The 14,187-nt window shown below is 39.7% G+C and overlaps 1 protein-coding gene across 1 annotated transcript in view; it reads left to right on the forward strand.

Moving 5' to 3' along the window:
• ARID1B (AT-rich interaction domain 1B) overlaps positions 1–14,187 on the forward strand; it is a 336,635-nt gene that overhangs the window by 80,209 nt on the left and 242,239 nt on the right. The window contains 1 exon segment of the mRNA XM_055714492.1: positions 3,743–3,883. Coding sequence (XP_055570467.1) covers positions 3,743–3,883 — 141 coding nt within the window.

Consider the following 14,187-nt stretch of genomic DNA (forward strand, 5'->3'; position numbering starts at 1 on the left):
ATTTGGGAAAGAGGTTTCAAACATCTGCTACCTCTGTGACTGGAGAACCTGGTTATCTCTTGCTTTGAAGTTCGCTTCTACCATTTGTGTTGGACAAGATGGTTTTGTAGCTTTTTATCATATTCTTACTTTATGGTGTCTTTTCCATACTCAGAGGGTTGTAGCTTCTCTGTATTGAAACTGTTCCATACCTTTGATCATTCTTGTTGCATTTCTCTGAATCTTTGTGTTTGACCCTTCCTAGGAAGTACAAGAAGTCTGTACTGAGGGATTTTCCTTTGCAAAAGCTGTGTTGATGTTTCCTAATTCTGATTTTCATTCTTACCTGTCCTGATTTATCCAGAACAGTCATCAGTCCTGCCCCTCCCCCTTAATAAAAAAATAAAAAAAGAGGAGCCATACTTCAATTCTCACCTACCAAAGCAGCTCCAAGTGTACCATCATTAGTAATTAATCTTTCATTCTTGGATTTGTTTAGACGTCTGGGCCGATACTGTATGTTCTTGAGCATTTCTTTACCGTTCCATTTGTCAGTTTGTTCCATGAATAGTCCCATCAGATTCAGATGCATTCATTGAGTCCCTCACAAAGAAGGACTTGTCCAGCATGGGAGCCTCCCAAGAGTTTTTTTCACAGTGCACAGTAGTGCAAAAAATTTGTTAAGCTTCTGTGTGATGGCCCTGTTTCTCTAAATCTCCTTTTATACCTTGATCATCGCTTGGCACCTCAGACTCTCTGGCAGACCTCCTGCTCCTGACTTGTTTGAAGAAATGATTCATTACTCATTTGATTCCCTTTCCTAGCTGTTCCTCCAGTTCTTTCTGGCCTGCCTTATTACAGAGTGCCAGAGTTTACATTCTTTTCCGTTTTCCTCATTTGGACTTGGTGTTGGCTTACCGAAGGGTGCCTTTTTGCTTCTAGAAACCTGCCATGAGCTGTACTAATGTCCCTTTGCTCATCTAAAGTCTTTCTGAATTGGTGGTGAATATTGGTTCAGTGCTTTCCATGTAGTTGTTGCTGAACAGCTTTGATGCTGCCAGTCTGATTTTGTTTCTCATAGCTGTTAGAGCTTCCTTTTAACAAGCTTTCTCCTTTCTATGTAGTTACACTTTTTGAAGTTAAGCACAACAGTGGTCACTGATGCGTAGTGGTGCTGTAGCTGTAGGATGTAGGTAGAAATAGATGATTCGCGCTGCTCAGGACTGAGCCAAAAGCAGTGGCTTCTCGTGCAGGTTCCCTAACCAGCAGCATCATGGAGCAGCTTTGCAGTTACCTGATATTTTGTCTCTGCTTTGTCGTCTGCTTGCTCAGTCTACTGGGAGGAGTCGAAATGTGCCTCTATACGGTCTTGCACCGTGCCTTTGCTGATCTCAAGCGTCTTGCTGTCAGTGTTACCATAGGCTGCCCATGCCTGGTGGTCCCAGCACTCACTCTTCCTGATCCAACCAAGCTCCAGACCTCTGCTGCTTGGTGAGGTGGAGTTTTCATTTGATTTGATTCTGAACTCTGTGTAGCATAATGTTACTTTGTCACTGGCTGTCATCCCTGTGTATTTGTATCCTAGGATGATGCCAAACAGAGACACACTAATTGTCTCCCTTCTATCAGATTTCTGATGTGACTGCTGCTAGTGCTTTTGTTTGAGGCTTGATGTTGCAGTGATCCAGTGTTTCTTCTTCTCCCCTGCTTTGTGTAGAAGGCAATGTATTGCTGGATTTTCTTCTTGCCACCCTGTTTACACTGCAGTTGTCTGTATCTGTTCTTATTCTTTGATTCTTCTTGGCATCTTCACTTGATGACCCAGAATCTCCGTGTCTTCATTTGTTGTAGCAATGCCTCACACTTGAACCATGTGTTCTGATTGCCTCCTCCCCCCGCCGCGCCCCCCCCCCCCCTTTCTCGATCCTTAGGTATGAGCAACCTGTTTCCTATGTTCAAGTGAGCTCCAGCCGTCCTGTACAAGTATCTTTGTTCTAGAAATAGTCCAGTTCCACGTGAATCTGATCTCTTGTTTTGTCACATCCTGTTGACTAGGCATTCAAATCCTCTTTCTCTTCTTTCCAGAAGCCCCTATTTTGCTGTCAGGATATCCTTCCCTTTTTCTTCCTAGTGTTACTGGGACCCAGATGGACCACAACATAGGTTTCTCCTCAGCATTTCCTAGGAACCAGTCCAGGCTTTGCAACCTTTGCAGCTGATGGGCAAATCACCATGTGGTCTTCTGTCAGATCGCAGACTCCAGCTGTCTGTTTGCCTGATGATATTCCAACACACCCTTTTTAGTTTGCATTATAACTGCCTCATTTATGCATCAGCGGGGAGAGGGTATTTGTTGGGAAGGCTTGTTTTGGTCACAGAAACCTCTAACTGCCTGTGAAATGATGGGGAAGGAAATGGAAGCGCAAGTGAAAGAGAGCAAGCACAGCACTGCGGTTACAGCGCTGACCTTAGCAGGTAGCAGGAAGTAGGATGATCGGTTTCTGGCAAAAGTAATAGGAACAGATCAAGTTGTGATAGTAAAAACAGCCTAAGCAGGTGTTTAAATTTGACTCTGTATTATTATTATTGCCTAGCAAATATTACTGTATTGTTGAATGAATGTAGGAAGTTAACTTTAGGTAGAAACAGGTATGTGTTTACATGTTGAGTAAACAGATTTATCGGTGTATCAGAAACTCACCGGGAATGGTTCAGAGATAAAAGCATTTCAGATGTGGTCGGGTATCTGAGACATTTGCTTAGGGCAGGGGATGCGCAGGACCAACAGGAGGTCCGTTCTAGAAGGGAGAAGTCCTGTGCTGCATCTGTCATTCACCTGAAATGGTACTAAATACCAGTGTTTCGGGAAAAGAAGCAAGGGTACCTAAAATCCGGGCAATATAGACACAATATCAGGAGCTTGTTAAAAGTGTGCTCCTTCAAATACTTGAAGAAAATGTCAGTGTGTGTTGATTCAAGGCTTACATATAAAACTGATGCAGAAAATTCCTCTGACGTAATTGACTTTTGGTTACAACTTAAATTCTCCATGTGTGGGGGGTTCTCGGTGCATGATACATGTGCTGATTTGTCTGTTAATAGGACCTGGAACAGGTTATTTTGTGTTGCACTTGTTCTGCTTTTATTTTTTATAAAAGCTAAATCTTAGTAGGGAGGAGGAGACTGAGAGATTAAACTAGACAAAACCAAAAAACATGCCAGACCCTAAGTTTTTTGTGTGAGGCTTAAACACATAAATGCTAAAAACGTGAGGGTTGTGGGCAAAATATTTTACAAAAATAAGTACTTTATTGCTGAAAAAGAAAAAAGGCATTTCTCTTTCAGTGTCTATTTTAGCGTTATGCCTTTTTTCCACAATTCTGCTTCTGGGTCAGTGCATCAGAACGATTCCTCTGTCGATTTGCCTCAGTAGTGTCCCGATGGAGAGCAAACATTTAAAATAACTGCTTCTGTATTTTAAGGGTGGGCATTATGGGTTCGTGATGTTCAGAAGCATAGCATTTTCCTTAGAAGCTCTTCCTGAAAACAGTAACTATGCAGAGCATTCGGGCTTACTCCTCCCGCTCTGGCAAGAGCATCTAAGGGCTTGCATTAACTGCTGAGTAAAAGAGTAGAACGGCTGGGTCAGGTGTATAGCTGAGGGTATCACTTCTGATCAGGTTGCCATACAGATGTGATGTAGTTTGATCCCGTGTCCTCCTGCCTCAACTCATGCATTTCCTTTGCTTGCCTCTTCCAACAGATACCGCCTCAGTATGGTCAGCAAGGTGTAAGTGGCTACTGCCAGCAGAGCCAGCAGCCATACTACAACCAGCAGCCACAGCATCTGCCACCCCAGGCACAATATCTGTCGCAGGCCCAGCAGAGATACCAGGCTCAGCAGGTAAGCACTGTCTTCCACTACCAACAGTCGCCCTGCAGCTGAAGGTATAAAAAAGATCTGTGTGAAATGAACAAAACCCACCCAACCCCTTTTCAAGGTAACAGTGTTAAAAACAAAATTAAACAAACTTGGAATCAGACAACATCCTTTGAAAAATCTTCGGGGATGTACCCACAAATACATCTGCACGCACTTTCAGGCTTTACTTTGTATCAGCTGTTTTGAATAAAGCCAGTGTATATACCCCAGCAACTATTAATTCTGCTTTTAAAAAGAAGTAACAGTTTCTTGATCAGATGTCAGTGGAGGCTGGAGGTTTTCCTTCCTTCCGTTTTGTTTTGTTTTCCGCTCACGAGACAGAGGTGGTTGAGAGCTCCTGCATCTAACATGTTCATTACTGTTTTGTTTTTTGTGTTACTTCCTTCGAGAGTAGATGAGTTAAAGGTATTTTGAAGCTGCTTTGTCAAGGGAGCTTCTTAAGAGATATTTTAAATTGATATTACAGCTATTAATTTGAATGTTGTTAGTTTGCATATCCAGTTAGCGAAACTGCATAATTCAATATCCATTGCTGTTCTTTCTTGAATTATGCTTTATATGTTAGCCATTAAAATTCGTTTAAAGTGATTCTGTTTTTAACTAAGATCAGAAGCTATAGGGTATGGATCTGCTTCCTAGGGCTTGAGAAACACCCAGATTTTAGATACCGAACAAAATGGAAGTGCATAGCTGATGCAGCTGAACTTGTAGGCTCAGTTCTATCTGCCGTCTCAACACTGTTAATCACAGAGAGGTGATCTGGAAATGGAAGGATGAAACTAAAGCATACCCGCCATCCTGGGAAATCTAACAAAAGTGAGTTGCTCAAGATTGGGTATTAGTGGAAGCATCAGCACTTGCTGCAGATCACTGGGGAATTCTGTCAGGCATGGTTGATTAACATTTTGGGATAATGCTGGTGCAATGTTGAAATCTTAGCTTGAAATAAAAATAGTGTGTAAAATAAACTAACAAAAGATGTTGTAAGTAGCAGTGATACAGGAGGCTTCCCTCCTTTGATTTTTAAAATAAAGCTATGATAATTTCACGGTGTAATTACATGTTAATTTTTCTTCATCTACATTTTAAAATTCCATTGAGAATTAACTTTTTTCATTAAAATGCTGGATGGTTTATGAAATAGACTTCTTAATTGTATCTATGATATTCTTGTAAATGTCACCACTTTCCATCTTTTGGATTATATGTAACTGCAACTTTAAAGATTGCAGTTGTGTCTTTAAATTTAATTTTCTCCTTTTTTACTTTGGCATTAAATGTTTGATTTCTTTGTGACTTGAAAATACTGCTCATAAGCATCTTGGTAAGCCTTAGCAGATAAAAGTCCTCGTAATGCAGCCTGTAAGACAGAAGAAACACAGTTGCTCCAATGCCTACATATCACAGTTTGTGAAACTGAAGTGTTCTTTTGCTGCCTTGGGCACCTCATCATATTTTAAATACTGTCAGTTGAATGGATTGATTATTTTAGTTTAAAAATATAGAAAACATACCAACTATACAGGACTTAGGAAATAACAAGATACTGATTAATCTGTTGATACATGTTCCAATTACATCATTTGCTATCATAGCCAGTAAAGTGAAGGTTTGTGCAATGAGTTGAGGGGTATGATAGAAGAGGATGAAGACTAAATCAGAGTAAAGCCTTCCATACATTATGGACTTCAGAGAACTAGGATGAAGAGAAGGGCAGGGACGGATTCAGAAGCAGAAGATACCAGCCTCTATGTAGCCATATTTCTTCTTTGAGCATACATGGAAGGTGTGTCTAAATCCAGGCTCTAGGGGCGATACAGGCATCTCAAGGTCAGTAGGCATTTTTGCCTGAATCTGCAAATTCCGATGATACATAAGGTCCTCACCAACACAGCCTTGCAGGTGGTAATCCTCAGTGTGAGAATCGCACCTGAAATTCTTTGTGGTTTATGGGTGACGGGTTGGTTATCCTGTTCTTCAGTAGTGGTCAGCCTCTTAAGTTTTGAACTCTGATCCCAGGTTCTGCATTATATAGACTTTTCCTGGAGTACTTGTGTGTAGATGGGAGTACTAAATATAAATAATAATTAGCCCTTAACACCGTGGGACTTGCTCCTTCTCTTTTCCCCATCTCATCTCCAGGTTGGTTCCATGGCTGCTCTTCCCCCTGTCTCAAGAAGGGTCATCAAGTGAATATCTCCTCTCTAATGTTTCTCTGTAAAACCTCACTACTGGGTTCTTTCCCATTCTTCAGGAACTGCTAATCTAGAAAATGAATTCCTAACACAAGAAGTTGAAGTCTGTACTTTTGATACTGCAGCGACAGTGTTCTTTCTCTGCTGCTGATGCATAGTAGAGTTACCATCAAGTGGTAGCCAGTGGACAATACAAAAATGAATACTAGGATAACAAAAAAGTTGGAGTGTACGTCAGATTCTGCTGCTGAGACAGAAATTTTGAAAATCATGTCTGCTTAAACATACAGGTCTTTGCTTATATGAGACTGGTTATCTTTTGAAAATAATTCAAAAATTAGCATTTACTTGATTAAAAATTTAGCGAGAGAAATGGGAGTAGGTAATCATACAGTTTTAGGAATTTTAAGGGCCGAGTTCACTGAATTTGATACATTGGGCAGCCTTACAAAGAGAAAGGCCAAGGGAGGTCTTTCTGCTCTTTACAGCTACCAGGTGGGAGGATGTGGGGGAGAACAGAGCCAAGCTCAGATAAGAGGCAGTGGGGACAGACTGAGATGAAGGAAGTTGCAGCTTGGTAAAAGAAAAGAAACCAGAATTGCCATGAGGGTTTTCAAACACGAGAATGAGTCCGGAAAGACTGGAATCTCCATCCTTGGAGATACTCAGAACTCAACTAGACAGGGCCCCCAAACACCCTGTTGTTGTTAGACTTTCTTTGCACTAGAGGTTTGACGGCATAACCTTTCTCTGAAGGTCTCTTCAAACCTGTGTGATTCTGTGATTTTAGTACTGCTTTATATTCTAAACAGAACTTTAAAATAAACCATGAAATCATATAATATCTGTTGCACTGGTTGGCATATCTTTCTTATTTCTGCTCTTAAAAATATCAATACATCCTCTTTATATAATCCTGTTAATTAGAAAAGTAAGGTAGTTTCAGTTACACAATCTGTCATCCATAGTATTGCTCTTCCTTTCCATCTTGGAAATCAATTTCCTCCACGTTTTCTGTATTCTTCATTAAACACTTTCTTGCCTTTTTATATTGATGTCGCTTTTTACACTCTACATTGGTGCACATCCTGGTTTTGAATGGTCACAACTTTGAGGAATACATAAAGCCAACTGTTTCAGGATGTTGGCCTCAAGAAGAGAAGCTGGCTTCTGAAGATGTTTTTGCCTGATGCTGGCTAGCCAGCATTGTGGGAAAACTTTAGACTACAAGTACTTTTCCTGGAGAGTGTGGTTGGATCATGAAGCAAGAGACGATCACTCTAATAGTATTGAAGTGGTTCGTGGTAGCCCCAGCTGTGGATCAGGACATTATGATTCTGGTTGTTCTCCAAGCCCGTAACAAAAAGGTGGTCTTTGCCCCAAAGAGTTTACAGGCTGTTCTGTGCCTGGTGGACTGGAAGCTGAACTTGCTTTTGTAGCAAGGGTGTAGCTATGAGGTGAAGAAGTTTTGTGTTCTGTTTTAGGGTAAATAAGCTGTCTCCATGATTGCCACCTTTGTGATATGAATATGATTGAGCTGGTTTTACTTCAGGTTGGGGAAAGGGGACTTCTCAGGAATTTGCCGCCTTTTCCTTACTGTATTTTCTTACTTTCCTTGTAGATTTATGTCAATCTACTTGTTTTGGACATTATGAAGCTAGAAAGTAGTGTTTATTCTGGATGGATGATGGACTTTTTCTTGACACTGGTTTCTTCTTATGTAAAACCTTGTAGCGTGATGTACTGGATATTATTCTGTTATGGGGAGAAAACTGATGAAATTTTATATAGTTAAGTTCTACTTTTGCTCTTCTAGACATAATGTGAGCAAGCTTCTGAGTCAGGTGTAACTCTTAGTGTTGTGCCTTGGAATTGGTATGCGTGTTCATTTCTCACACATCACAGAAGCGTGAAGCCATCACTCCTTTTCCTTGACTCACTTGAATTCAATATGCAATCTTGTAAATAAAAGTAAACAGATAAAATAATTTCTGGGATTGTTCCAGTGACTTGTGACTTTACATGCTTCTAATAAGCATGGAGGGGAAGGAGGAGGATGGGATTTATTTGAGTGTTTGAACTGTTAAGTTGTTTAGATCTTTGTTAAATTGATTGCATGGTGGGCAGAAAGGGAGTTTGTAAGAGGTGATTTGATAGTAATACTGGCATAGTTTACTATAGAGCCGCATTGTAAGCCAGCATCAGTCATCCCCTCTTCGTATCAGGAGCCTGCTGTGTAAAAACCATTAAAGGAAGAGCTTTGTTTTAAGCAAATTTATTGCAGTGGGAGATTCATTGATCATTAGATATTGCCAGTAGATGTAGATACCGCCTTGGGTTTTTTTATTTTTTTTTTTTTTTAATTCTTTTTACCTTTACTGCTCTGTAAAAGAAAAAAAGAAAGATGTGCTACACTACTACAGTGTTGCCCTTGGCAGGGTTTTTTATCTTGAAATGGCATATAAATGAATAAATGCTTCAGTTGTTTTTGCAGTTTTAAATCTTCTGCCATAAGTAGAAGTGATATTTTGCTTATGAATGTCATGTAATTGCAAACTTAAACTGTCATCATCAAACATTATTTTGTTAAGATAGCGTGATGTATATTTTTGGTTATTATGCTTTCCAACTGGCTTTTAAACAGCCATGTTTATATATTTTCTTGTTTTATGTAGCATGTGTTCATATGTATCGAGATAGGATCGTGCCTTTGAGGTTTATTGTGTGATAATTTTATGAGTTGGGACCATATCACTTTTTGACAGATGAAATGGATCTGCAAAATAATTATGATCTCACTCTTAGTTAAACAGAAATAGTGATTTTATTCTACACCTGCTGCTGTTATCTTAAAGTAATCATTTGTTTTACGTGTTCCTGGAAGCTTTCTGCTTGCAAGTTTCCAGAATAGAGTGGGATTATGCTGATCCCTTTTCTCACATGCAGGCATGAGATTAAAAGGGTAAAAAAAGCGTGGCAGGTCCTTGAGGTGGAGCATGCATCTGCACTTTTCTGGGGCATTGGTCCTTCTGGTTAACAGTGTCCGCAAAGAGGTTCTGTGTGTGTGTTTTACATGGTTCCCTTGTGGTTACTATGACTATTATTTTTTTAAATGCCTTAAAGGAATAGTCAGGTAGTTTAGGCTCAGTCTTTAGTCTGTTTTTATTTAAAAAAAATAAAATGTTTTATAAACAAGGAAGCAAACAAGGCTCCTCCACTGTCACGTTTTATTTTAATGTTCTAAAAGCTGGCCAAAACCTTATTCTGCGCGACCCCCCCACCCCCACCCCCCCCGCCCCCTCCCCGTATAATACCTTGTCTACTGATAAGATCTACCTACCGATCTTGGTGAGGTTTTTTGCAACACAGATTGTCGTAGGACAAATAAAGAGCAGACTGACTAGTGGTTTGGTTTTTTGGTTGGGTGTGGGTTTGGTTTGGTTTGGTTGTGGGTTTGTTTGTTTTGGGTTTTTTGTTTGTTTTTGTTTTGGGTTTTTGTTGGTTGGGTTTTTTTTGGTGTTGGTTGGTTTGGGGTTTTTTTGTTGTTGGTTTTTTTTTTTTTACCTTTTCCTGAGTGTGGGCCAGGGGGATGAATGCAGTTCAGGCCCGTAAGAGTTTGTGAACCACATCAGTAGACCCAGGTGGAAAGGTATCGGAAGCAGGAAGGTGGCGTGTGTAAGGAGGTGGGGAGCGTCTCTGCTGATGCTTCAGTTGGTCTCTCTGGGCAGAGGGCTGGGGAACACTTGTGCTCCCACAAGGGGCTGCGGCTTCTCTCCATTTTCCTGAACTGGGCTCAATGGAGGCCATATGTTTCAGGTTTATTGCTGAGCTGGAACTAGTCTCAGTTGCAATCCTGAGATGATGGTGAGAATGTTCTTGCGCAGACATCTGTTTCTAGCATTGAGTCAGTGCAAGGTAGGACAGATAAAACATTAGCCAATTTGAAACAGTCTCTGAAAATGTGAACAAAATGTGAAACTAATTAATCTGTTTTCATGTCCAAGCTGTATGAGTGTCTTGAAAACAGAACAAATTGTATTGTGGCAAAATGTATCAATTTATTAAAGTGATTTTGGTACAATAAGGATGAAATCTTGTTTTTAAATTTGATGTGAGCTGTGAAAGTTCTCTTAACAGCATGTTAATTAACATTGTCAAGCTGTTTTGGGCTGTAACACTGTACAAAAATACTGTTGTTGTAAGTTAGGAATAGTTGTGTTACATGCAAATACCAAATTCATTAGTAATACAGACAGTCCTCAGTGAGTCAAAATTTTAAGTTTTGTACCTCAATGAAGTTACTCTTTTTAATAAAATCTTCACTCAAGTTACTAGAAACTGGCACAGAATTACCAGTCAATGGTACCAGTCTCAAATCCTGCAAAATTTAAATTAAACATCTTTAGAAACTAACATACAGCTGCCCACAGCTGAAAGTTGTAATGAAAATCATTTGTCCTTCTGTCCTTTTAACTTTCGTGTCTGTAATCATCTATCACTAGACGGGTGGTTGCACTTAATATTTGTTGTGTTATGAACCGCAGGAAATGAGAAAGAACAAACTTGTATGTTAATCTCGGTTGCTGCCAGGCATGTAGGAAAGCATTCTTTGTGGAAGTTGGCTATTACAGTTACATGAGAACTAAATTGACTTTGATGTTCAGGAGAGATTGTTGCCCGCCATCATCAGCAGTGGCTGATGCCACTACCTGTTGTGTACCATAAACCCTTCAAGGCTTCATGGCTTCTGCCGTCCCAGCAACAGAGGTGCCCAGTGTATATTCATGCTGTCTTGAAACACCGGTTTTAGCTTAGAAGCAATTATTTCCTTTCCAGGGTGAAGAGATGCAAGGGAGAAGCGACTCCTTTAAACCATTTAACCCAAGTTTCATGGCACCAAGAACTTTTGCTTCTGAGGTGTGCTTGTTGGTTGGCTTTTAGAAATCAGGGCTGCTGGTATGTAGTGAGCAGACATGTGCCTAACAAAGTGCCTGGGTGAAAGTTCTCGTACAGACCTGCATACTTTGGGCCGCTTTTCCAGCCTTCTTTAACCAGCCAGGTTAAAGTATACAGCGTAACCCTTTATGAAGGCATCTGTTTTGGTACAGTGAACCTTTTGTTGCCAGCCTACCTCAGAGAGATCAGGTAGATCTCAAAAGGCAGAGTGCTTGACTTTTTTCATCTGTAATAAAGCTTGGGTGGACATGGGGGGAGGAGGGAAGGTGGGGAGCAGGCTTTCAGCAACTGACTTCCAAACTCACGCACCGTGGCTTAAATCCTGGCTTCTAGACAAGCCACCAGTGACCAGCACCGCTGAAAGGCAGTTGTCGCCTTACCTTGCTGAACACTGACATGATTTAAAAACAAGCAAACTGTTGAGATACTTGGGGAACCGTACTGCTCTTGTGCGTAAAACTAATTTATCCTTTCCGAGACTTTCTTAAGCACATGATGTTTTCAGGAAGGGCAAATGATGTTTGAACCTGTAGGTTCAACGCACACCTAATTGATTGAATTCTTTGCCTGTTAGATTTCTGCTTTTATAAAGTCTTATTTCGTAATCACGATGCTGCTATAATACCAAGTAAGTGCTAAGGGTATGGCTATTTCTCAGTGTGGCGGAGGTCACTTACCTGGCTGAGGAGTTCAGTGAAACTGTGACTCCTGTGATACATCTTTTCCGTGTAGTGGGAATAGCCAATTGTTGTCTGCTGGGGGAATGCTCCATTTGTTCGTCATTGCGTATATCATTCTAGGAAATGTGTCAAACCTTTCTCTTTTTTTTCTCAGTGATTTATATCTGTATTTATAAGATTATAATAGGTGCTAGTTTGTCAAACTTGGAGAATGATCTTCCAGAGCCAAGTAGCTAGCAGGAATAGGGTCAGGCAGAAAAAGCAAGGATAATTGTCTGTAAACTCACACCTGAGTATGAACACAAAATTGAGGACATAGCACAGAGCAGCCCTCACAGCAGTGCAGGCTTATTTTTGCTGAAGGCATCTTGACCAGACCCAAAAAACTGCATTCAGATTTCGAGAAGACTTTCTCAGCCCTGTTATTTTAAAGCAAGTGTTTACAGACATGGCAATTGATTTAGCCAAATAAAAATCAACGCCAGTCCGTCAGGTCTGAAACCTTTAAAGTTAGCATGTATAATTACCCCTTACACATACCTCTCTTTGTAGTAACCTGGATTTGTTAAATGATATTACTGGGAAAGAAGTATTTTATCTCGCAAATGGTACTACTGCTTGTGTATGAAATGAAACAAGCTTGTTTATGCTTCTGTTTTATGGTCTCCCAAAGGGCTGTCAGTGAAAGTATTTGTTTGCCTCTGTGTTGTCTTAACAATTGTATGGCACCTTCAGTTTAAAGTTCCCTCGTTGCCCAGTCTGTGTATTCTTTTGTTGTGTTCATCTGTTAATGGTTTTCTGCTGAAAGTAGGCTTTTCCATTTGTAGTTTGCAGGAGGAATTTTGAAGGTTGGCTTTCTTCTCCTGAGAAACCAGCAAGTGCACCTCTTCGGGCATCTGCTGCTGATGGGGGTTTGATGGTATCTGGCGGGTTAGTTAGAGGAGATGGGTCACAGCTCACTGCAAACCTGTTTGGCAGGAATGTTCATGACCACCTGTACTCTGCTGGTTTTTAATTTTGATTCCTGTGTTTTTGTATTGTTCTAAATCTAGTAGACCTATTGCAGCTCTTGTGCTTGTAAGGTGAGAAATGTGGAAAGGCCTGAGTCCTGATGACTTTTTTCCTGTACTAAAATGAAGTTAGCACACAATATTAGAAGGAAACTCTGGCAATAAGAGCCTCCTTTCAGCTAAATTGGAAAGAGAGAAAAAATTAGTCTGAGAGGAAAAAAGGGAAGTCCTGTTTGGCTTCTTTATTTTTAAGTGGTCACTTACATGCAGTCAGTTTGTAGATTCAGCAGGCAATGTCCCATGTTCATAACAAAAATCTCTGCAAAGCATTCTAGTTCAAAAGGTGGAGACGCTCAATGAGTTTTTCAAAGTAACAATGTCAGTTTTTCCTGAAAGGAAACATTTTTCATCTCAACTACAAAAACTGTGTAAAATCTGTCATGGATTTAGTATGTTATGCTTAGAAAAAAGTCTTTTTAATGAGTTTAGAAATACAGTAAAATACAGATGTTCAAATGTATTTCTCAAAGTTCTTAAATAAGTGGTTTGGCTTTGATCCACAAAGTAGTAGTGGTGGTGTTACAATGGTGGTATTATTTAAAGTTTCTAAATTCTGATTTCTCTCAGTATTTAAATCACAGAAGGTTAATTAAAGCAGTTCTTTATTTTGCGATGCTTGGGAATATTAACCTCACAAAGCCTGCATTAAATCACTGAAGTGATAGAATTGCATTTGCTTTATAAAATAACTCTACAAGAGCGATGACAAAGCCATTTATAGTTCAGTGCTATTAATTGCTTGGCATTTAGATATTAGCATAGGAGTCCATTAATAAACTTGATAGTAAAACTACTGGAATGCAGGTTGATAAAAACTATTTTGTTTTAGGAGATAGTGATTGTAGCTATTGTTGCTCCCCTTACCACTCTCCTTATTACACAATGATGATTTTCTTTTACTGTTACTTTGAGAGCAAAATTAATATCCCAGAAATAATTTTATCTATAGCTTTGAAATTTAGCAGTAAGTTAAACAGAATAGTGAGTTTATCAAAAAATACCTGATCATGTAATAGTCATTTACTTTATGATCCATGAATCTGATGACTGTTCATAGACGAAGTGGTCTACACAGATGTTTTAGAATATAAACGCACAAGTCCTGTTTTAATAAAAAAACTTAAAATGCAAATAGTATAGTACTGTGGATTAAGTGATAAAATTGTAAAGTCTAAAAATACTAATAAATCTTAAGTGGTAGAGATTTTTTTTTTTCTCTTTCTTTAGTTCTGTATGAGCAGTACATATTCCAAATTTCAGTAGTCTTCTGAATTACACCTCATGGCCAGATGCAATACAGCAGTATTCTCTTACGGCCTTTAAATTAACATACATTATTTGCCTCAGAGGTAGGGAAGGTAAGT

Source organism: Falco cherrug, chromosome 6, assembly GCF_023634085.1.
Source record: "Falco cherrug isolate bFalChe1 chromosome 6, bFalChe1.pri, whole genome shotgun sequence".
NCBI lineage: Eukaryota > Metazoa > Chordata > Aves > Falconiformes > Falconidae > Falco > Falco cherrug.